A 24934-nucleotide genomic window follows, 5' to 3' on the forward strand; every position below is an offset into this window, starting at 1 on the left:
CGTCTGAATGAATACATAAATAAAAACCTCACTTGAATTCCCTTAATACAACCTAATCAATCAGTGTTTAAGATAAAACCCTATTGTTTGGATACAATTTGAGTCGGCTAAGCCCAACAGAGGGATAAAGGCCAGCAGATACTTTATCTAGTCTTTTGATTCTATCTTCAACTCACAATCTCTGTGTTGCAAATCCAAGAATGGATGCATAGTACAACTACATCTGCTAAAAAATAAGTTAATTGATTATATACTAAAGTAAATGTATTTGTCATGCTATTCTTAAACCAAATGTGCCCTGTCCACAATGCCCATAATGACGGATGAGGAACTAGCTAGCTACCAGACAGATTCTGAGCAACAGCATTCAGAAACTTCACTACTTAGGACGTCTTCGGAATCTGCAGCTTTATTCCCCAGTGAGGCCAAGTTAGGTGCAGCGAATTTGTCTCTCTCTTGTGGAACTATAGAAGTGCAACTTGTTCACTCCTTCTGTCGGACCTGTGGAAATATAAATATAAAAAAGGTAGGGGCGGAAAAAGACCAAGAGCCCATTTCACTCATTCACACTCCTAGGTTCAGCTTTGTACTTATGAGGACCTTTATTTTCCAAAACAGAAAGTTTGATCCTCTTACAATTTCCAGGTGTTTTTTAAAAAAACTGACTGAAAAAGGAGATGTTTCATCAATATATTATCTGAGACTCCTTTGTGTAGGTAGTACATGCAATCTGGTGCATGCACTTGCAGAAAGTCAGGCATATTTGGCTTGATAAGGACCTGGTAATGGCTCTATAGGCTGGACACCAACCTGTAAAACAGATGAAGTTAAGATGTTCTTCACAAGAGCATTGCCTCCATGTGGAAGGTTCCATGCTAGACACGCCCCCACAGGGGCTGGAATGGTGTGAGCCTTCATCCCATTTGGTGAAGTCCATTGGGTCACCGGACATCCAAAACCAGGATCTTTCTAAAAGTGACCTACCAATATTGAAAGAGATTAATCAGTTTGAAGGAAGAATAATGTGGCCAAATATTTAGCTTTTGCATGGTAATTCATAAGACCAAGTGATGGACAACCAGATGATAGACACCATAGACCATTGCCTGATAGACACTAAAGTCTGATGAGTACCTGCGCAGGCCCACCCAGAGGTTGCTGGTTAGTGGGAAGGGGGCGTGAGCAACCAACTCATCAATCATCTCATGCTCTTCTGGGTCCCTGAGGCTCAGCAGGTCCCAGTGAAAGTCTCTGCAGTAGAGCAGGGCGTCTGACCAGCACAGCCGCCTCCCCACTAAAGTGATGTTCCTCCCCATCTCCTGAATGCTGACGGAGGGTGGAGCAGGCCCTAACTCTGGAAAACCAAAAGACAGTGTGGTGGTGAGGACTGGTGAGGGATTTCTACTCTCAGCCGTATAAGTATTCCTGGGCAGACCTAATCCCTACCCACTATTAAGACATTAAGTGGAAACTTTTACATATACAAAAGAGTCATTTGTGACGGTTACATGCTGCCATTCCGAAATGCTGACAGGCCGCCAGTCTGACATGCCCCCATTCCGACACCTTTTAGTACCGCCATTCTGACAGTCTACCAATCAGTGGCGCCAACTTCAGATCAACATTGGGGATCATAAATATTTTGTTCAAATGTGTTCAACCAAAAAGTTGCCATTTCAGTATCATTTATCTGTAATTTATTTGATTAATTCCAAATTTTGGTTGTGACGATGCATGAAATAACCTATTCCATCAATTGACAAGTGTACAAGTGTGTTACGAGTGGCGGGGCGTGCACTTATTTAACATGCCCTGGGAATGACCTTTTATTCGTTAGAGTTGGATTTAAACTCAATGCAGGACCACTATTGGAGTGGATTGGACGAACATTGGAACGAAATTAATAGTTTAGTTCCAAGAGTGCCGCGGCAGAACAAATCAAGGAATGGGCGCAGTTAACTTCATATTGGCCCAAAGGCAATACAATGCGCTTTACAAAGGAGCAGTGGCGACTGGTCATTAGGGGCAGGTGGGGCTCGGCCCCACCTACTCTCACAAGAAAAAAAAAAAAAAAAAAAAATTAAAATTAAAATATAATAAATATATTATATAAAAAAATAATATATATATATATATATATAAAATAAAAAAATCTCCCCAGAAAGTACTGTAAAATAATAAGTTCGGCGCTTTTAGTTCATTTTTAGTCGACCCTAGCTTGCTTCTTCCGGCTGAGTTCATCCGGTGGGGCAAGAGGGGCTCTAGCCCCACCAGCCCAATGTAATGTGTATTGGGCTTGAAAATTTGAAATGCGCATGCTCAGAGTGTTTCTCTGTTGAAGTGGACGGAGATTATTTTACTTCCTGGTGGGGCTAGCCCCACCGGCACCGCCATGGACATATATGGTTCGTTCCACTACAGCGTAATGTGTGTGGCGCGCGTGATGAGTCATGACTCGAGTGACCTAGTCCTCACCTCACGAATTTTATTAAAAGGTTTTATTATTGAGCTATTGACGTTTAATACGTAACAGTGCTTGTGTACATTTTTATTGGTTATTGAACTGTTAACCCGCGAACTTGGGTTCAATATGTGTACGAAAGACTCCCTTTGTTTACGTGACGTTGCCTAGCAACGCTGCGCATGTGCATGTGCAGCCTTTATCCACTTCGTTCTGAGTTGGAGAGTAGCACGTTTAAGTTCAAATAGTAATTAAAGTAGTTTGTTACTATACAAGTTAAGCGCCTGTAACATCAGTGTTAAATGCGTATGTGCCGGTTGGTGTGCGTACTTTATGAAAGTGTTTATCGGTTCGCAGACGTAATAAGCGACGTTGCAGTGGTCTACATGTAATGCGCACGTTCTATTGTTTACAATTAGCATGCTAAGCGGAGTTAGCTTTATTCACGTCTTATGTTGCCTTACTGTGTAATATGGATGAGATTAATGTTGCTTAGCGTAATGCCCCATCCACCGCTTGCTTTGCATGTCCCGCAAACCAACCAGTGGAAGTCAGGGGAGGGCGAAACCGTTTCGGAAAGCACCACGCTACTGCGATGAGGTTGATTTGTTTATCGGCGTTACCATGGCGATCATGACGGTACTGAGCATAAAGTAAAAAGTAGATGAGACGATAGAGGGGTTAGAAAGGGGGTTAAAAGGATTTTTATTTCAGTTATCCTATTTTTGCACCGAAAATATTTGAAAACCATGAAAGTTTAAAAAGTAAAAAAATAATGACCGCTACACAAGCAAAGTTTCACAGCGCCCCCTAGGTTCTATGAATGCCCCCGTTGAGAAACCCTGAGGTAGATCATCTGTTGGAGCACAGATTTGAGACCCTTAGTCTGGAGGAAAAATTAGAGGTAAAACGCCTTGGTCCCCACCATCCAAGGGATTTTGGCATTAGCCAAACTGCTGGCAAAAACATCCGTGCATTTAATGTGGAGTGAAAAAAAAAAAAAAAAAAAAAAAAAAAATATATATATATATATATATATATAAATATTAATTATTAAAAAAATAATAATAATAATAAATATTAGCCTAGCCCCACCTGTTTCTACCATCTAGAAACGCCACTGCAAAGGAGACAGGCGAGAATATAGCCTAGACCCACCCCTTTACACACAAATTCTCGAAGGGGATCAATAAAAATAAACCAACAGTTTTTGACCATAGAAGGCAAATCCGTTAAACATAGACTGTTCAACATTATCCCTGACCTCGGAGATGATCAGGGCCCGGTTACCCGAAACCTTCTTAACGCTATGTCATTCGTAACTTCTACTTTAAAGTTCTACCTTAACATCTCATGTGTTTCCTGAAAGGTTATTCGTTCTTTACGCTACAAATTTATTTTGTACGTCGTTCGTTGGTAAGGTTGTTCTGAAGTGCTCGTAAAACCTTCTTAGCTCTACCGTAGTGATGATTCAGCTCCTGACGCTAATCGCCGCCACTACAGTAACCTTTAGAAATCCCTGTTGCGCATGGAACTGCCACAGGCAGTGTTGTTTCAATATACAGTAGCCTACAGTACATATATGGTACAGCAGGTGAGGTCAGCTCGACTCACTTCCAATAATTTCAAAAACTTCAGCTTCAAAAAATGATTGTATTTATTTTAAAATTCAAAAATGAACAAAACTGTCTTCTAAATCAAGGAAATGATACTGGGAAACGAATAAACCATTATAAGCAACGAGTGAATTTAATAAGCGGTCAAAATACTACTCAACCACCGCATCTTTCTGCCCGCACACAGACAGGGTAGCAAAAAGCAAAGCAGTCTCAGCATAAACAGTATTATATAATAAGCTAAATAAACTATTTCATTTCAAAATGTCTGTTTTCATAAATAATAAGTCAGACACCTTTTTAAACAGAAAATCAATAGCCTCATTTGAACAGCTGCATGATGTGATTGCCTCAATCTCCTCCGCTGTTTCGTTTTCGTAAGGAGTGTTTCCTAAGAGACCGCTTGGGAACCACGCCCAGGCCCGGAGTGGCTAATCTGGAGGACCGGGACAATTCCCGGTGGGCCGGTCTGACTTTTGGGCTGTGAGGGCCGGTGTTCAATTATTATTTTTATTTATTTATTTATTTTGTGCCAGTGTTCAATCATGGCACTGAGTGGGTATCACGTGTATGCTGTTATGCCCGTGTCACACTGTCCCGAAATTGACACCTGATGGACACACGATAAAGGAAATGTTCAAATTCGGCTCTGATCGTAAAAACATCCGGCCATTCGTGAGGGCATCTGAAGCCGTCATATGACCGCCGGTGGAGTTTCTCGGGCTCCGGCAGCAACTTCGTGAGCGGTGCCAAAATCTTTGGCATGCCATAGATTTGCCGAAGAACCTTGCGAAGGTTCATTTTCGTATTTAATTTGTGTGTCAATTTTGCCCTTCGTAAGGCCATTGTGATGGCATCTTTTCAAGTCGTGTCATGTTTGTGTGATCATCGGCGCCATCGCCTCACGAAAACAATGCGAAGGAAACAAGAAGCTGCCTGATTGTCTTAAGAAGGCACCACGACTACGTGAAGCCCTCGCAATGCCGTTGTGTAGCAGTCGTATTAGAGTTCGATGACATCGAGATGGAACCACGGTGTCGGCGAAGACAGCCGAATTTGTCAAGCGTTTTCGATGTGTCATGGTAACGTGGACATATAAAAGGCCAGCCTCAGAGCATCTTCCTCAGTCAGTCCTGAGCAACTCTACAGAGCAGAGGCGTGTGTAACTCCCAAAGCTTCAATCACAATTAAGTTCCTGGTTATTTGGCCTATATCAAAATGATTATATTGATATTGTCTCTGCTATTTTGACCGTGGGTACAGCAGGCGAGGTCAGCTCGACTCGCTTCCAATAATTAAAAAAACTTGCAACTTCAAAAAATGAATGCATTTATTTTACAATTAAAAAAAAAAAAAACTGTCCTCTAAATTAAGGAAATAATACTGGGAAACGAATAAACCATTATAAGCAACGAGTGAACGGTGTTAATAAGCGGTGTTAATATTTTTTTCAACTACCGCCTCTTTCCCTTGACGTTTAGTTTTCACCTGACAAACACACACCAGATACCTGTGCGCAAAGCCCGCACACAGACCCTACAGGTAGCAAAAAGCAAAGCAGTCTCAGCATAAACAGTAAGCTATTATATAATATTAGTCCTGCAACGGGTCGGGTACCCGCATAAAAGTTGCTAAAACAGGCGGATTGTAACGTCCGTTTTAGTCAACGATACGACACTTGACTCCCAGCTGCGAAGAGACCTCGTCTGGTTCCAACAGCTGATCATTTGTCAGACGTGGAGTGGGGACTCCAGCGATGACACTGCGCTGCCCGAAGACTCTGCATAAATCGAGTGAAAGCCACCCAAAGGAGATCCTTTCGATGTTTTGGTGCGGATTTCATTTTGATCACGGATGACAGGTCGGATCCATACTTGCCAACCTTGAGACCTCAGAATTAGGGAGATTTTCAAAAGGGCCGGGGGGGGGGGGGGGGGGGGGTAGGGTGTATATATATATATATATATATATATATATATATACACACATATATACACATATATACACACACACACACAAAATAAGAAAAATGAAATACTTGAATTTCACAGAGTTCATTTATTGGACAAAGAAAATAACAGTCCACAGTAACAAAGTCAAGTAACAAATTTAATAGCTGTCCACAGTAGCCTACCCGTGCAAAAGATGGTAAATAAAAAACAAATTATTAATTAAATAAATAAAACCAAAAATGCATAGATGAACCATCAATCTATGCAATGTATGCTCAATAAATAGAAATAAAACCAAAAAAAGCATACATTGCATAGATTAACCAGCAATCTATGCAATGTATGCTCAATAAATAAAAATAAAAACAAAAAAGGCATACATTGCATAGATTAACCATGAATCTATGCAATGTATGCTCAATAAATAAAAACAAAAAAGGCATACATTGCATAGATTAACCATGAATCTATGCAATGTATGCTAGAAATAAAAGTAATCATCAAAAGGAAATTAAAACAGCCTATACAACAGATACGGGTACATACATAGACAGAGAACCAGGGATACCAGGTAGCATACCCCGTCCCCTTCGAGCTGCCCTGGATGAATGGGAATTCTCTTTTCCACTCATTTTTAAACTTGCATGCGTACTTTCTCTTCTTACTCGCCATTTCTTCTTCTGCTTCTTCTTCTTCTTCTGTTCTGTTTGCCGCGCTTGACTTTGAGGTGTAACCGTTATTATTGTCCGGCTGGAAACGGCGCCCAGTGAAGGTCGGATGGTGTAGCAATATTGTTGTCCGGGTGGAAATCGGGAGAAATTCGTGAGAATTGTGGCCCCGGGAGATTTTCGGGAGGGGCACTGAAATTCGGGACTCTCCCGGGAAAATCGGGAGGGTTGGCAAGTATGGTCGGATCTGGTGCTGAACTTTGCAGGTGTCCCAGCTGGCATTCGACTGACATTAAACGTTTAAATGTGGTTGAAATAATGTCAGTCGTTGTAAAAACATTGATTGACGTCAAAACAACGTTGAACACCAAATAGTTGAAATGGTGTTGTTAACTCACTATGGATTCAACATTTAAATATCAACAATTTTTGAGTTGTATGTCAAATCAACATTATTTTTACAACCATGACTATTAAACATTTTGTTGAAATATATCAGTAGAAAAATAACGTTGTTCCAACATCCAAACAATGCTGACCAATTAACTGTTGAAAAAGTGTTGATACATGAATAATGATACAACGTTGAAAGATCAACTCGGAATTAAACGTTTGTTGAATCGTGATAAAAGCACTTTCTACATCTCCCGGCGTACTTAAGAGCAACTCCAGTCTGATAGATCATTTTGGAACATCGTTCAATACAAGGGCTTGATTGGAGGACGGCGGTTGTCCATCACACAAAGGCGGTGACTAGGATTCCATTGGCTCTGACGTTTCCAGACAACACCTGCTTGCGCATGCGCGAAGTGGGTCTGTGTCGTCATCGTCAGGCTACGCAGATTCTGACCTGGACCGGTTCGAAGTTAACTGAATTTGGCGGTAACGGCTAAAACGGTAAGCAAGAAAGAAAGAAACGGTAAGAAATTTTGATTGTGCCTGACTCTGGCCCATATATTAATATGTGTGTTAATTGAAATTGTGTGTACAGGCAGACTAGTTTAACCGCGAAACGCAGTTGTGTGCTAGCTTAACCACCAACCGCCGTGTGTGTGTGTGTGTGTGTGTGTGTGTGTGTGTGTGTGTGTGTGTGTGTGTGTGTGTGTGTGTGTGTGTGTGTGTGTGTGTGTGTGCGTGCGGGCAGACTAGTTTAACCGCGAAACGCCGTTGTGTACTGGGGTACTTTCCATTGTCCGGTAATTACCGGTCATTGACCGAAAAAAAGGAGGACAATTTGAATTGTGTTTAAATATGCTACAGTGTTCATTTGTTTAGCCAATTCATGTAAAACAATGAGGGTTTTGATAAACCCAACCCGGCCCGCGGGGGTCGGGCCGATATTTCCCACCGTTATCCTCGAGCCGGGTCGGGCCGGGCCTTTGATCGATCGTTTTTTTTTTTTTTTTTAATAATTGCTTTATTGGCCTTATCTGTAAAGGCAAGCTCACACCGGACCGAAAATCGGCGTCGGTGACATGAGTCTATTTAGTGTGGTCGCTGAAATCGGCCATGTCGGCGTTCATTTCAGCCGTTTCAACACGTGTAATCGGCCATTAGAGTCGTCTTGTCTTTGACCATTCTGATTGGTTCATCACTTCACCAAACTGACACACGCTACCGCTCGCTCGTCTACTCACACACACAGCCATTCTCGCGCACACACATGCTACTCTCGTAACACTTATTGACAACAGTTAGCTGAACATTATAGGGTCCCGTCCTTCCACTCCCTGTTTTCTCAGTTAAAAACAGAAATCAACTACATTTGTCCCAGTGTTTTGATGTGAAATGAAGCCAAAAAAAGGCGCTCTCTTCCTCCGGTAACGCAGTTGTTCGCGACGCCTTTCTTGTTCCTCGTTTCTTCCATTTGTCTGTAACGCATGCTCCAGTCTTTCATCGATCGAGTGTTTTTTGGCCCACAATAGCCTGTTTTGGAGACATTACATCTCGCGCAAGTGAGGAACGTATGGCGTCGGCTGTAATCCCCTTGGTGTGTACTTTCCACGTCGTTTGTTTGAGTCGGCCAGATTAAATAGCCCGACTTCTTTACCGACGCGAATCGGGCAGTTGGTCCGGTGTGAGCTTGCCTTAATAGCTGCCTAACCAGTATTTTACCCCTTCAGAAGCATTTATATCGAAATTAGAATATAAAATTAACATACCTCAAATCATACCATGATATAAATTAGTCCATACCGTACAGCCCTACACTGAAGATATGTATACATGGTTAATATATGGGATTTGTTAAAGACCGGGTAAACCAAATTCAGTATTTTTCTTCTTATCATATTAATTAGGCCTTAAATGTGTCCCTCAAAACATGTAAAAAATATTTTTCCCATTCATCATTTCCTTGAGGAGCTAGGCCTCAGAGAATGTTCTGTGTGCAGGTTTAAAATGGGCGGGTCTACATCGAAGACCGCGTTACGTAAAGCGGTCATACTCACATAAACCCGCCCCCTGCTGCCCTCTAGGTATAAATACATTAACCGCGCACTAGCATTCTGTGGTTTCACCCGTCTATGGTTTTACCGCTCACGAGTCTGGTTTGAATTGTCAGTTTGCAGTTGGCTCTCCGGTGATGGGCGTGGTTTCCTGGCCTGCAGCGCACACGCCCCCACCGTCCTGAGCCAGGGATTACTGCTCATTTTTCATCAACTTTGAAGCATAATTTTATATACTTCGCGATTTTTTTAGTCCTTCAAATTTGGCAGGGTGGTTAATAATATATTTTCCTGTGGTATTATAAACTCAAAACCCATAATTATTTTTGGTTTACCCGGTCCTTAACCTATTCAAGGTTGTTCTCTCTCTATCCCAGGGTGCTGCTCAGATTTTGTCATGTCCTTTCACTACATTCCCTTACTTGACTTCCGTACAGATACAAATAAGATATAATGTAAGCCTGACAGGCTGTTGGTCATGTTTAATAAAAAGTACATTAATGATACTGCTTTTGGGTCAATTCAAGGTTAGAGGGTTCCTTGTACAATTTACAGCATTAGTTATATGAGAATCTATTTAATTTCCAAGCAAAATTGGTATTGTAACAGAAATATCCCTAACCGAATCGATATTGAATCGAATCAAATCGAATTGGAGATTAAATCGAATCTGGACCTTGTGAATCGGAAAAGGTCAATTACAAGTGGTGGGTACAAAATTAATCTTGACGAAATCTGGTGGGGGACCCCCCCCCCATATACAGAAATAATTAAATATTTATATTTATAAAGAAATAAGAATTGTTTATATGTCTATGGCGACAACAACACGACTACCGTCTCCTTCTACTTCTGGCTCACGTCCCCTGGCCGCAAGATCTCGAGCATGCGCAGAACACGAAATCCGACACTGGTTTACATGCACGTAGAGATCGGACTATGATCGAGTTATCTAGGTGTTCTTATCCGATCTCGCTTGTCCGTTCGTGTACCGATTTAGGTCCGAAGTCGGGTAAAGGTGTTTACATGCATTTTAAAAGTCTGGTTGAGGTCTTATTCGATTCTTTATCCGATAATGACTCTGCATGTAAACGCACTGAGTGACACACTTTCCATCCACAAACTTTAAAAAATAAGGTTGAGATTTCACATTATTCTTCTCTCTATACTTCTCCTTTCCAGAGATTTGGAAGAACAGGACCTGAAAGTCTCCTTAAACGGTGAGTCGTCCCCAAACCTAACCCAACCATCGATTTGAATCTGAAAGTAATGTAACTTACTGTAACCCTTAAAACAAAAAAAATCACTTACATTTTTGTAAAATTTAAATACAGGTTGATGCGGAAGATATTATAAAAAAGATGATAAGCACAGCCTACCTCATTTGTTTGAATGTTTTTATGACTTATTTTAAAATTGAATGATTTTCTTTATACTATTATATATTATAATATTAATAATAATATATATATTATTATTATAATATATATATATAATAATATATAATATTACTATTATATTTCTTTTCACCATTCCTGATTTCAGGCAGAAGAGCACTTTTAAATTAATTCAATACAGTGTGCACATTTCCTCCTGGACAACTTTTACAGGCCTCAAATCTTTTCTTTCTTTAAGCCCTGAATTTCAAAGCTAAAGATTTGTAGAGATATTCTTATGCCTCTCCCTGATTGGGTACAAGACAAACGCACTCAAACTGATCTAATAAGTACAGCTTCATGGAGCATTTTACATTTTGATCAGAGACAACAACAGAGACAGACAAGACGAAGAGGTGTGCACGTTTTATAGGCGCATGGGGCCTATAGAGCGTGCACAGTATGTTTTCCTCCGGGTGTGTGTGTTATGCTAGTAGTAGCTAATGTACCCCGGAGGACAACAAGTGCTATAAAAAAACAAAGACAACAAAAGGGTTAAATAATTCATCTTGTAAAGTGCTGGCAAAGTTTCATTATGACAATTGGCTTAATTACAAACTCCCCGTCCTCATCATGTGACTGCTTTGTGGAGGTCTGGACTCTACTGACCACTTTTTCTGGTTAAATTTTTAATTTCTTGTTGCTCCTTTTCAGAGTAAACATCTGAAGAGGTTGGGAGGCGTTGATGCTGCAGACCATGTTAAGAATTCAATGGCTGCGTAAGTAACTTTATGTTCCTTTTTTGCATTAGTTTATACTGATTATGTTCCCTGTCATATACTGTCATGCATTCCCCCACACACCCACTTACTTGCTCTCTGCTACATTTTCATAATGAACTTGATTGCACTATAATATTCTAATATAAATCTGTTTTACCATGGCAGAACTATGACAAATAAAATGATGGCCATAATGAGCCTCAGAGGAAGAAGTGGGAAGGTTGCCTTCATGAAGACTCATCTGTACAAGATAATCTGGTGAGTGGGACTCGGATTAGAGCCGCTGCTCCTTAGCTTAGAAAGGAGTCAGTTGAGGTGGTTCGGGCATCTGGTAAGGATGCCCACTGGACGCCTCCCTTGGGAGGTGTTCCAGGTACGACCAGTGGGGAGGAGACCCCGGTGAAGACCCAGGACTAGGTGGAGAGATTATATCTCAACACTGGCCTGGGAATGCCTCGGGATCCCCCCGTCAGAGATGGTCAATGTGGCCCGGGAAAGGGAAGTCTGGGGCCCCCTACTTGAGCTGCTGCCCCCGCGACCCGACCCCGGATAAGCGGAAGAAAATGAGATGAGATGAGATATTCCATTCAGGGCTCTAGACTAACTTCTCTACCGGCAGCACTGGTACTACCAACTGCCTTTTGTTGGTCGCACAAGCAAATGATAATCAATGACGTTGCACGTTGATGAACACTAATTTATATACTTGAAACATTGGCAATGCCACAAAAGTTAATATTTGCAAAATATTTTAATTTGAGAGGTTACCATTTGCTAATACTGATGTTTTTTTCCCCTCTTCAGACACTGTCTTGAGCTCATTTGAAACAACAACGACAAAAGTACAAGAATACATGTCCAAATATTTTAAATATGCACCAGAGAGGGTGGGTGGCGGTGGAAGAAAGAAGTAGTAGAAGAAGGGAAGATTTAACCAAAGCTCTGCCATGTTCAATGTTTGGGCCGTTTTCTTTCTCCAAATGTTAAAGTTCATTGACACATAATGTTGAAAAAAATATTAAAATGTTGGCACACTTGCAGCCATGTGAGATAATAAAGTGTTTCTTACGTCAGTGAAATGTCTTTATATTCTTGGTCTTGCTTTAGCCAATTGTGTATCCATTTCAAGGTATTTGGTGTTACTGGAGCTACTGTTGAACACATACTTTAGTGAAAACAGTAACAAAAATATATAGTGTGTCAATGTTGAAAAGCAGGACTTTAGTGACGTTGAAATTTCAACGTTGATTGGTTTTGCAAAATCTAAATAAGAATCAACATTGATTCAATGTTGGCAAATTCACCTATGTTGAGAAACGTGACGTTGGAATGACGTTGCTATTTCAACGTTGATAAGATTTGCAAAATCGAAACAAAATTCAACGGTTATCCAACACTGGCACCTGACGTTGACTCAACAGTGACTTGACGTTAAATTGCCAGCTGGGGTGGGTCTCAAAAAATGGATACGATTCATAAATAAACAAGTCAGACACCTTTAACAGAAAATCAATAGCCTCATTTGAATGGCTGCAACAAATATATTATATATCGATTATATTGATTATTTAGATATGATAGATGATATCTAAATATCAGATAGATGATTATATGAAGGTGTTATACCAACGGGAGGTCACGTGACGCCTTCGTGACCTAGTTCAAACGCATCGTACCCTCAATACGACGTCTCGTGTGTGTGGTTCGGGTGCCATTGTTTGACCTTCTGTAGGCATTGTACTTGCTTCGGCTGTTGACCAAGTTCGGGGCCATCTTCGTGCGAAATTCAAAATTCCACATTTGTGTGTTTATCTGGTGTCAATTTCGGGACAGTGTGACACGGGCATTACTGCTGTCGCTGGGCCGTCTCCACTTGCAGCTTGCTCCACTCGCGGTCTGAAACGACCAATGAAGATGATGAAACGGGTAAGACAAGATGTTGAACAAAATGCAACTTTACCTGCACCGTTCAAGTGAATTAATTAGCCTATAAAGTCAACGAATTGCGTGTCATTGTAACATATAGCCTGTCTAACCTAACATTACATAATTTAAATAATATTATGATGTGACGCCACATAACAAACTTTGTCTTGTAGCCCCTCAGATACAAGATGCATCACCAAGCACCAGCCTTGAGCCCACAGGTCCAGAGTGTGCAGGTAGGATTGCTCATTAAGTGAATATTATTAGAATTAATATAATGAAGAGTATGGTGTAGACCTGCTCTATATGATAAATGCCCTGAGATAATTGATGATAGATGATTCAGCACTACAATAATGAAACTGACTTGAATTTTTGACTTGAAAAAGGGGAGATTTGTGTTGAGATTTATGACAATTTTTATGATTTAGAGTCAGGCAGAGCCAGGAGCCAGTGGTGAGGAAGAAACAGGTGAACAAGCAAGCATCAGTTCCAATAAAACCACTTTCTATGCCCAAATGATAGTAGTGGCCCGTTATACTTTTTATCATTAGTAATATTAAAGTAATATGGAATAAGCCTGCCTATTTTGCCATTGAACAAAATCTTAATTGGTTCAGTCAAAACGTGTTTTCCATGTCAAATATGCTAAAGCCTTACAGATTATTGGTTTTTATATGATACGTGCAGGCAAGTCTAGGGAAACTGGAGGAAGTGTGAAAGGGAGAGCAGAGTCTACTCAGGGACTGATTACAGAGGCAGCAGCTCAGCAGCAGAACCCTGAACCACAAGATAGGAATGAGACAGATGAAGATGAGTCTGTTGATAGTTTTGACTACTTTGCTTGCCCGATCAGTCACAGGATATACATATATTTTTTTCTTATCATCCTCAACAAACCCCTAATATTTCTATACCAAAAGTTTTCAATAGCAAAGATGGAACCAACCGCAAGTGGCTGACTTACTGTCTGTACTGCTCTGTTTGTCTAGCATTTGCACCTCTGGTTACCCTTTCATAAAGAGAAGCATGAAAGACTGGAAACAAATTCACCAAAGAATAATGGAACACGAAAAAAGTAAGACACAGAGATAGTGCAGATGCTTACTTTCTGAATGTACAAAAGGCAGATGTGAAAAGCCTGTTGACTGGCAACTAAATGTCATTGCGTGCTGACCAAGTGAAACAGAAACGTCAGGTGATGGAGTGCATTGTGGACGTTATTAAAGTTATCGGTAAATGTGGCCTTAGCTACAGGGGAGATGAGGAGGCAGGTTACAGCTTAGAAAACATTGCCGTTAATCATGGCAACATCCTAGAGTTGATTCTACTCTTTAGTAGATATGACTTTTGCAGGGGTGATAGTAGAAAAAAATCCTGAGCCTGAACTTTTTTTCCCTGGGAGGTAAGCGGGCCCCTAAGCCAAAATATATGCCCTGATCAATATAATTGTCAAGCGGGATCCAGGGGTATGCTCCCCTGGAGGAAAATTTTGATTAAATTATAGATTCTGGTGAATTTTGTGGAAATAAATTGACAACATCCAGACATGAGATGAACAAACCAAATATAAGCCTATATTACAGTAGCATCTTTGTGTAGAGCACCAGAGCTCTTGGGACCCTGGGCCTGGTAGGCCTGTTCAGTAATCCATCCCTGCTTGTATAGCATATTGAGACTACAAATACTACAGCCATACCAAGAAAGGTCAGTAGGTGGAAATTATAATACTCCAAAGTAAACTAGGAATTGATTAGTAGCCAAACCATTGACTAAAGGGCATGAACAAGGTGACATTAATTTTTCTGCAAAATATGCACCATTTATTTGAAATACATTTTGAAACAGTTACAGTGCAACAAAAACATATACAACCCTAAAGTTGTTTATTCAAAACAATTTGCTATTAAGAGAATACTATTTAATAGAAAACTGAAAAATATAGCTTACTAAACATAAGATATAAGATAGCTTGCATGCTGCCTTGAGACAGACAGATGCGTAAGGGCGGGTTTATCCTCCGCTCATTTCTGACACACAGTGACGAGTCGATGAACGATTGTAAACAACAGATCAAACTCGGCAATGAAGGAGCACAAGCAAATTTTTTAATCAGCCACACGATCGGTCATTGAGGGTCGGGTATCTGCTGTGGCTGTTGTTGCCCCCGGCAAACGTGAGGTGTGCTGAATTGCTCGGACAGCTGCTTGATGCCTATAGGTCGAATTCATGCTGTGGCAGCACTTTTTTCCCGCAAGTTCCATACAATATTCTCCTTGCGCACAAAGTGCAGAAGCATGCTCCTGGCTGGAGTTTTTGACACCAGCTCATCCACACCTGTCCGTTGTGACTTTAAACCCGAGATTGCATTGTAAGAGAAAAATAAGCTTTGTGCCATGCTGTAAAGCAATGCAATTAACATAAGAGCTGTGTACAACTGGTGGTAACGTTATCGTCACTGACTGAATGCGTCATCTTATGCGAACCAAAACAACCTTAAAATAAACTTATTGCTCTTTGGACTTACTTTGTAATCAGGGCCTTGTGTTGGCATCTTTGGGAGGGGAGACGCTTCAGAAATCGCCGAATATCCATTTTATATATATCCATTTTATATATATATATATATATATATATATATATATATATATATATATATAGCAAACCGCATAAACTTTTCTCGAGCCATTGATCAATAGAGACAACCTGATAGCCAGCGCCACAGGCAGTGATTGGTCACACAGACACGCACCATAATGCAGCGCAAAAATTATAGATAAATTGCTTGTGCTTGTGTAGGTACAACACATGGAATGTTGCCACTTTAAAAATGACACCAAATGTATTTAGGAAGACGTTAAGGCATGTAAACATAAAAAATAAACTAATGTACAGGTGCGTAAATGCCACTCAGAGGTGCGTAAAAGGCGTTAACGTGCGTTTAGCCACCACTACAGCCCTGGATATGACTGGCCAAAACCCAAGACTAGCCCCTACCTTATTTCTGATTGGCTTAAGTAGGCCTACTGGTGTGGTTAGAGTAAAAGCGCCTCTCCGATCTTGGGAAGTGTCAGACCACGCAAACGTGAACCTGGTGCGTTCCGGCACCATGCCGGAATTCCGCGTGGTGCCGGAACGCTATCAGCCCTGCATTTGCCTACAACAGCATGTAAACACTTGCATAGAAAACAGCAGGAAGCAGCATGAAACTGGTGCAAAAGGCAGAGGGTCTCTATGACACAGCTGTCATAAGACACATTCAATAAATTCGTGGACGTCATCAGCCAACTGATAAAGGCGACTATAGCCGAAGAAGTAATACAAGCTGGCATGTTTTCAGTCCAAATTGACACCACACAAGATATCAGCAGCAAAGACCAGTGCTCCATCATCCTCAGATATGTAACAGATGTCATTCATGAAAGACTGATTGCTATGGTGGAGTGTGAGTCATCTACAGGGCAGCATTTTGCAGAGCTCCTGAAAAAGGTGCTACAGGAGCTTAATATCGATATTGGCATATGTGTGGGCAACTCCACAGACGGAGCAGCTAATATGCAGGGACAGTATCTGGGGTTTTCTACATTCCTCTCTGAGCAGTCCCCCAATCAGATTCATATATGGTGTTATGCACATATTTTGAATCTTGTACTGGCAGACACAACAGGCAGTGTTGTGGAAAGTGCATCCCTCTTTTCGCTGCTTAACGATATAGCAGTTTTCCTAAGAGTCATACAAGCGCATGCAAAAGTGGAAAGAGATCAGTAAGGACAAGCATCACAGAAGACTGTGCCCAATAGGGCAAACTAGGTGGTGGGCTAAGGATCAGGCACTAAGTAAAGTGTTTGGGTGCTTTGGGAATCCTCAGGGAGCCTTGTTTCTTTAAGTGTTTATGACTTTGCACACCATTGTAGATGACAGAACACAACAGCCAACTGTGAGGGCCAAGGCAAAGGGATTCATAGAAGGCCTTTTGAGGTATGAGACAGTGCTCACTGCACAAACTTTCCTTCGCATTTTTGAGCAGACATCCCCTCTCTCAAAATACTTACAGACAAGGGGAATGGAATCATCACAGCACAACGTCTGGTTGAGGGGACAGAGGAGGGTCTCAGGGAGTGTGCTAGGGACTTTGAAGGAGTTAAGTGTGCAGCTGATGAGTTTGTGAAGTGGGCTAATGAAAAGTTGCAAGAGGAGAAGAGTGTGAGCTGGTAGGTCAGACTGAGAGAAGGTTCAGAAAAAAGAAAAGAATGCCAGGAGAGCTTGCAGAAGATGAGCAGCTAGCATCAGCTGATACTGACTTCAAGGTCAAAGTTCACAATGTCATTGTGGACACAGTGACAGACAGTATCCATAGAAGGTTTTCTATCAATGCAAAACTTTGCTCAGATTTTGTCTGTCTAGACCCTAGAAATTTTGCTCATGTGAAGGAAAATGGACTCCCCAGCTCGGCTCTGGACGAAATAAGCAAATGTCTGCTTAAGTTTGACGATAGAGCTACAGTTGGCACATTATGTAGTGAACTCGCATGTCAGTGGGACAGACTGAAGATGTCCCCTCTGGAGGGCTAGCAGGATAGCTACTGAAATGCCACAAGGAAGTGAGGCGGATCCTTCCATGGAACAGCAGGATGTTGAACTAGAGAACAAAACTTGTTTGTCCTGTAAAAACGGTGTAATTTGTGTTCATCTCATAGTCTCTCAGTACAATCTGCTAACTGATGCCTACTGTTAATTCCTAGCTACAATAATAGTCCGCAGTCAACTTTGGTAACAACCATTTATATCCGCTCTCAACAGCATAGACATCACACTTCGCCACACCGGCGGTCAACTCCCACGGCACACGCACACGAACCTGCTGGCTGCGCGCGCACGAGTAACACTCTAAATGCAATACCACTAAAGAATAGAGACGCCAACAAATTAAACTTAACACCTACCATGTGATTGGACTGGCCTGCAGGTTGCTATTAATACTGTCCATCACACAAGTAGGCTGTGAGAGAAGTTTCTCAACAGTGAAATTAATCAAAAACAGACTCAGGAGCACTTTGACCCAGAAGAAACTTGAGGCATTCATGCTCATGTGCACTGAGAAAGAAATTCTCATGTCTTTCGACAATGATACTGTAATAAACAAAGTCGCAGAGACCAGTGCACTGCTCAGGCGTTTATTAATGTTTTAGGGTTGGCCATGTTTCTTTGAAACTATTCTTGTGCAGAGGAAAAAAAGATAATGACATCATTAGAAAGTTATGTTTTACTGTGAATAACAAACTTGCAGAGAAAAGTGCAATACTTATTTTATTCTTTGTTCATGTTTAAGGATTAGATATCTGTGAACACTAATTTTCTTGATATTTGATATTGCAGAAAAGGACATGCTGATGTTGTATTTGTGAATTCTAAGTTCTGATTATAATGTTATTACAGAGTGCAACCCTTTTTTTATTTTTTCAAATTTATTCATGTAATATTTTATTTATAATTTTTTTAATTTGTTGAAAAGGATGTTGTGTTGCAAAGAATAATGGGGGAGATGTGCACTCATGTTGAAATAAATCCACATTGTGAAGCAACCATTACTTCCACTGAATTGGAATTATTTTAGAAAAAATACATGGAATTACAAGGCTTTAGAGAACAGTGTGCTATTGTAGGCTTAACTTGTAAAGTTATAATTACATTATTTTAATATAATAGGTTGTGATCTAAAGTGGGCCGGTCTGAGGCATGAAACGTAGGAGTCTTCATAGCACGCTAAGCGTGGACGTTATGGGGAAACCGGGCCAGAACAGCCGGTCAGGTGAAATTGATTGAGCCACAGAATAACAACAGTCTTATTTGTACATGCCATAGGCCTGCGTGCAGTTGTTAGATTGCACAGAACATGTTTGCATATTAAGTCTTCTTTTTCTCGACTCTCCAGCATTCTATCAGCATTCCATTAATTAATGACCTCGGTGCGCAAAAGACAGGCGCGGTTTCCGAGGCTCCTTTTACAGTAGGACCACTTCACAATGAACGTTCAAATAACCCAGAAAAATCCAAGCGTGAATTGGGTCAGTGGGGATTTTGGGAGAGACTGGAGTGATGGGTCGGTCGCGAATGAGCCGGTTCAAAGAGCCGGCTCTTTTAACTGAATGATGGGAGTTGGCTCCCGGCCGCGAGCCACTTTTTTTTTCTTTTTCATATAAAGTTTGCCGAGGCAGAATGATATGAAGATCTCTGCGCTACGGGTGCTCTGTACATGCTATGCATGTGTGCAGTGACTGACTGTCACGTGCATGCATGCAACCAATCAAGTGTGGATAGACATGGATCATTTAAGCAAGGGGCGGGGATGCGCGTTGCGCTCATATGCAATGAAAACAACCAACTACAGCAATTGATTGATATTAGAAAATAACATTTTTACTTTGGATACTAATAACATGTATTGAATAATTTAAGTAATATATAGGCCTACACATACAAACATAAGTCAAAACGGGCTACATTTGGCTGAATTATAAAAGGTATAAGTAACAAAGTTAATATGAATAGCCATTTGGGAGCCGAAAGAGCCGGCTCTTGTTGGTGAGCTGATCCGGCTCCCTAAAAATAACCAAAATTCTGTCCTGTCATTTCTTGGGCCAAAGAGCCACAGCGAATGAGGACGGCGACTATCCCCAATGACGAATGTCAGTGTAAGGACACTACAGTGCATGAAACTAAGAAATAAGCATATTAATTAATTAAAGTACAATGATAATAGTAATGACATTTATATTAATGACCTCATGTCGGAATGGCGGGTAGTTTGAAAAAAAGTACAGTCACTCCGACAATGGAAACAGAAATTGTCAGAGTGGTGGGACGTTTGAAAACAATGGAAGTGCCGCCATTCCGACTATTAGACATCAATGTCGGAGTAGGGGTATGTCGGAATGGAGAGCGGTCTCCATTTGTGACACTAAAACACCAATCAGTGTGGGAACTTTTAAAATGGAAACGACACCATCAGAAACTTTACTTTCTTGCAGAAATCTCAGCACACTTGAACTCAATTGTGTCTTCGACCATGTGTCTTGGACCATACAGAAAACAACATACTTTGAGACTTCACTCTGAACTAGTAGCCTGGTAATCCAGACCCACGTCTAGAAAGCTGTAGGGTCTGGGAATGAGGAATGAAAATGGCCCAACTCGAGGGGCGGCCCCAAGCATGCATTTGAAAATGTCACTGCACGCAATTGGATAATGGGGAGAACGCATACAAGAGAGCCCGCGGCCAAGGTGTGTGTGCCAATGCATCCACCCCTAATGGGGGAAGATCCCGAGGATTGAGAGAGAACCACCATCTGCAGTGTGTGTTCTCTCTGGACGCGAACAGGTCCACCTGAGCCGTTCCGAACCTCCGCCAGATGAGTCTGACAATGTGGGGATGTAACCACCACTCGTCTCGGTGGGGACCGCCGCGAGACATGAGGTCCGCCCCTAAGTTCTGGGCGCCCGCGATATGCAGGGCTCTCAGGCTGAGCAGATTTGAAAATTTCACTGCACGCAATTGGATAACACTAGGACCAATCAGAAGAATACAAGGGGTGACTTATCCAGACCAGCGGAGCTACCCAATAGATAAGACTTGCAGTTTCCGATCGGTAAAACAGCAACGCTTTTGGCCCGTCTATATCAGATACACTGATGGGATTGGTTAATGTGCTGGGAGATGGGAATCGGGGAGGGATTATATTGCTCGTTCCCAGAGTGACTTGCTGAGCAAATTCAAATTCTCCCGAGAACTCTGGATTTCCAGGGTACTGAACTAGCACAATACAGAACATTTGTGTAATTTGTTCATGTAGATCAGTGGTGCCTAGCCTTTGACCTTAGGTAGAACACTAAATTGTCATTAAGACCTTTCGCAAACCACCTCAGATGCAAATGGCAGAAAATAGATACATACAAATGCAGTCGCTGAGCAAAGAGTGACATCCAACCCTTTAGACACATGTATTACTACAAGAAGGCCATGGCCAGTTGGAAACAGTGGAAAGGATAATTCAGCAACGCTACTTATGCTCCCTTTGTGTTTATTCAGTCAACAAAAACATCTGTGGAAAACCTTAAAATGCAATTATACAGTATTTCATTAATACACAGGATCAAATGTTATAATCCCTTGTGCCAAAGTCCAAGGAAAACACATTCAGAGGCCCCTGTCCAAACCACCCTTACAAGCACGCTGGCTACCAAACTACCAACCAAAGGTGAAAAACACGAGACAACTAACTAACAAAAAAGAAGGTACAATGTACCTATCCTATCCTATGGCTATCACAGCCTAAAGACAGCAATGCCACCTTCAACAGACCCAGGCTCCGTTTAAGTGCAAGCTCCAGGTAGTGACAATGCCCCTAAGTTAAAATAAATAAATAAATAAATAATAATAATAATAATAATAATAATAATAATAATAATAAAATAAAATTAAAATAAAAAATAAAAAAAAAGGTATACTGTACCTATCCTATCCTATGGCTATCACAGCTTAAAAACAGCAAGCTCTCCGTTTAAGTGCAAGCTCCAGGTAGTGACAATGCCCCCCTAACCAAACCAACCTTATACTTAAACAACTTAAACAACCTGTACGCTGGCTACTAAGCTACCAACCAAAGGTGAAAAACACGAGACAACTAGCCCAACTAACAGCAGTAAATACAGCAGTATGCAGTAAGCAGAATATCATTGGGGTTATCAAGTGGGCACCCTCTTTCACAGATGTTTCCTTAAGTTTGGCCCACGACACCTCCTGAAGGCTTAACAATGAAACCAGTGTCCTGGATTCACCCCCCTCAATGCTGCCACCACATTGCCACATTTAATGCATCTAAACACTCTTTCCTGCATCGTACCCCTAGCCCTACCTCTAACCCTGACCAAAAAACACGTTAGCACAATAGCACACGTTAGCACATCTGGCTTACCTTAGCTTGGTACCAGGAAGTATGTTTTCTCCTCATCCACAGCCACTCACTTGCTCGTTCTGCTGCCACGGACATGTTACTAACTGCCTGCCTCAGACTTCGTCCACAAATACCCAGTTCAGTCAGCAAGCTAATAGCAGATCTAGCCACGAACCCCCGTGCACCGATCTCAATGGGCCTTAGTCGCGCACTCCAGCCTCACTGTGCTGCCTTTCCAGCCATCTCAGCATACTTGGCTTTCTTAAGTTCATTGTCTACTTCAACTCTGTCTTCCCAAGGAACTGTAAGCTCAATAAAATAAACTAAGTGAGTCTTAAAAAAAACAACTAACCACAATAGCTATTGACTGAATATTTACAATTTATTTTAAATTATCTATATTTATTAATTTTTCTACTATTGTTCATTTGTCTATTTCAAAAATAAAATCCCAAATACCACCTGCATTACCCTTGTGTACCACAGGTTGAAATCACTGTATGCAGATTGTCTTTTGGGGGATGCTTTTACCCAAGTGTCTTAAAATACAGCCAGTACCTACATTGTTATAACAGGTAGCCCCAAGTGGGAGACAACCCTCTAACCCTGGCAGTGTTAATGCCATGCTCTATCAGTTGAGCTACACAGGAACAGCAGCATTGGACGTTTGACCAATGATTGTTGACGAATAGTGGTACTGTTAAACCCATCCCCCTTTGATGATATAGTAATGATGGACAGGGTTCCTACCTCCGTACACTTTGACCTCGCACAGAGTCAGGTACCCTGCTTTATCAGAGGACTTGTAGAAGTTGATAAACCTTCCTTCCATTCCCCAACACTTGACAGTCTGAGTCAAGCAACCTGGGTCATCGTTGATGATGGCACACCTGAGGAAAAGAGACATAGAGAGAAGATACAGTAGTCTGGTGAAGGTAGCCTTTGCCGGTAGTTGGTGTGTGTTCACTTCTTTGAGAATAATATTCTGTCCTATTAAGTTATTTACACTTTTATCCAAAGCCAATTAAAAGCAAAAAGTGTTAGTAGGTTAGGTGTCACCAGTGATTCACCTTGGATTGTCATTGCCGTTGTTCGCCAGTGAATTCCCGATGAGTATTTCCACGCCGTTGATAAAGTCTCTAAGGGCATTCCTATTAGTGACCTCAATCTCAGACACCCTGTACACACCAGGTAGCTCCAGCCTCCACCATTGTTTGGCCAGTGGCTGGGTATGGCTGCAGCTGCGTTGATAGAAGTCAGGGTCGCTGTTCCCATCGATTGCATGTTCAGCCGCCCCGTGCATAGGGTTGGTTGACGACTGAATAGCCGTTCCGCCCAATGCCAAGTTAATGCGGGATGCAGCTTAATGGAGAGTGAAACCAGACTAATTTGTCATGTTGCATTCTAGTGTTAGAAACCACATTTAAAAACTTGATGGTGATGTTTTTGATGTTTTGATAACTTTTCATCTGCCTCTAAATGGGGTGCATAGAAATACCTGAAAAGCCAGGTGACCTCCACAGGAGGACCATTACACCTGGTGATGAGAAAATGCTATTTACTTTATAATATTCAGCTATTATCAGCATATATAAACAACCACATATCCTGCAACTATTGTACTTGAAATATTTAAACTACTCATGGTAGGAATCTTACACACTCCCAAGATCACAGTGACATGGGAGGAGGTCAACTGTCAAAACATATGGCAGGTATATTTTTATTAATTCAATATAATGAACTGGATAATGATAAATACTGTAGTGCTGTGTTGAATACCTACCAATGAAACTGCAGATGAGACGACTGGACCCCATGGTTCTGGAGAAACAACATGCTCAGACAGAAAATAAAATATATTGATCCTTTGAGCAATAAATATTTACACTAGTTTAATCGTATGTGTCCAAAAAAGAAAAGACTACCATTACAGAGCAATACAAAAATCCTAAAATAGCTTTGACGGTAGATGGTACTCACCGGCAGAGTCGGTAGGTTCCTTTTGCTGTGAATGAAGCATCTACATCTAGGACCAGCACTAGATATACTTTGATTTGCATTAATAAATGATACGGCTCTTATTTGCAAATACTATTGCTCAAGCATTTACTTTGAGAGTGATGATGGGATTCTCTGCAGGAAAGGAAATGCTAGAGACAAGAGGTGAATTCAACAAAAATATGGCCTTCTAACAAACCTGTCATGGTTTGAGGTACCTTGCATCTGATCTAGTCTGGTTCTCATTGTTTGGCCAATTGGTGTTGATTTTTGTGATGTTTCTCAGCTGGGCTGGCTTCCCCAGGGGCTAGAGCTAGCCTGAATCCCCCCAGAACGTCTCAATGTTTCCAAGTCATCACAACCATATTGTCCAGGAGTCCTCAAGAACTTGTCTATTAGGATCGGGAAGTTTTAAAAGGAAGAACCAAATTAATGTTTATGTGCACGTTGACAGAAAACAAACATGCATTGTCATTTAATAGGCAGTAGCAATATTTTCTGTAGAAAGCCGCTTGCACCAACATTATGTTAAGCAAGGTAAATAAGCATATAATTTTGTTATAGATTGCTACTGACTATTTTACAAAAGATAATGAACACCATGAGCACCATTTTAATTATTATTTATTCAAGTGTACAAATATACATTGCATCCCTTTAATTGATCAAGGTAAAGAATTTTTAACCCCATTATCTTTTTCCTGAGGGTCACCCCATTTTGAGGGAAGTAAAAAACCAGACGAAAATTGATTCAA

The 24934-nt window shown here is 41.2% G+C and overlaps 1 protein-coding gene across 1 annotated transcript; it reads right to left on the reverse strand.

Moving 5' to 3' along the window:
- Nucleotides 1-430: 430 nt before the first annotated feature.
- LOC311343980 (C-type mannose receptor 2-like) lies at nt 431-23481 on the reverse strand (the record flags this gene model as incomplete). The annotated part of the gene is made up of 5 exons (XM_084468929.1): nt 431-501; nt 811-980; nt 1135-1348; nt 22929-23068; nt 23249-23481. The coding sequence occupies 5 exons, from the start codon at nt 23479-23481 to the stop codon at nt 431-433; spliced, it is 828 nt and encodes a 275-aa protein (XP_084325055.1).
- Nucleotides 23482-24934: the final 1453 nt, after the last annotated feature.

The sequence above is a fragment of the Micromesistius poutassou genome (genome assembly GCF_964030765.1).
Source record: "Micromesistius poutassou genome assembly, chromosome: 5".
Lineage (NCBI taxonomy): Eukaryota > Metazoa > Chordata > Actinopteri > Gadiformes > Gadidae > Micromesistius > Micromesistius poutassou.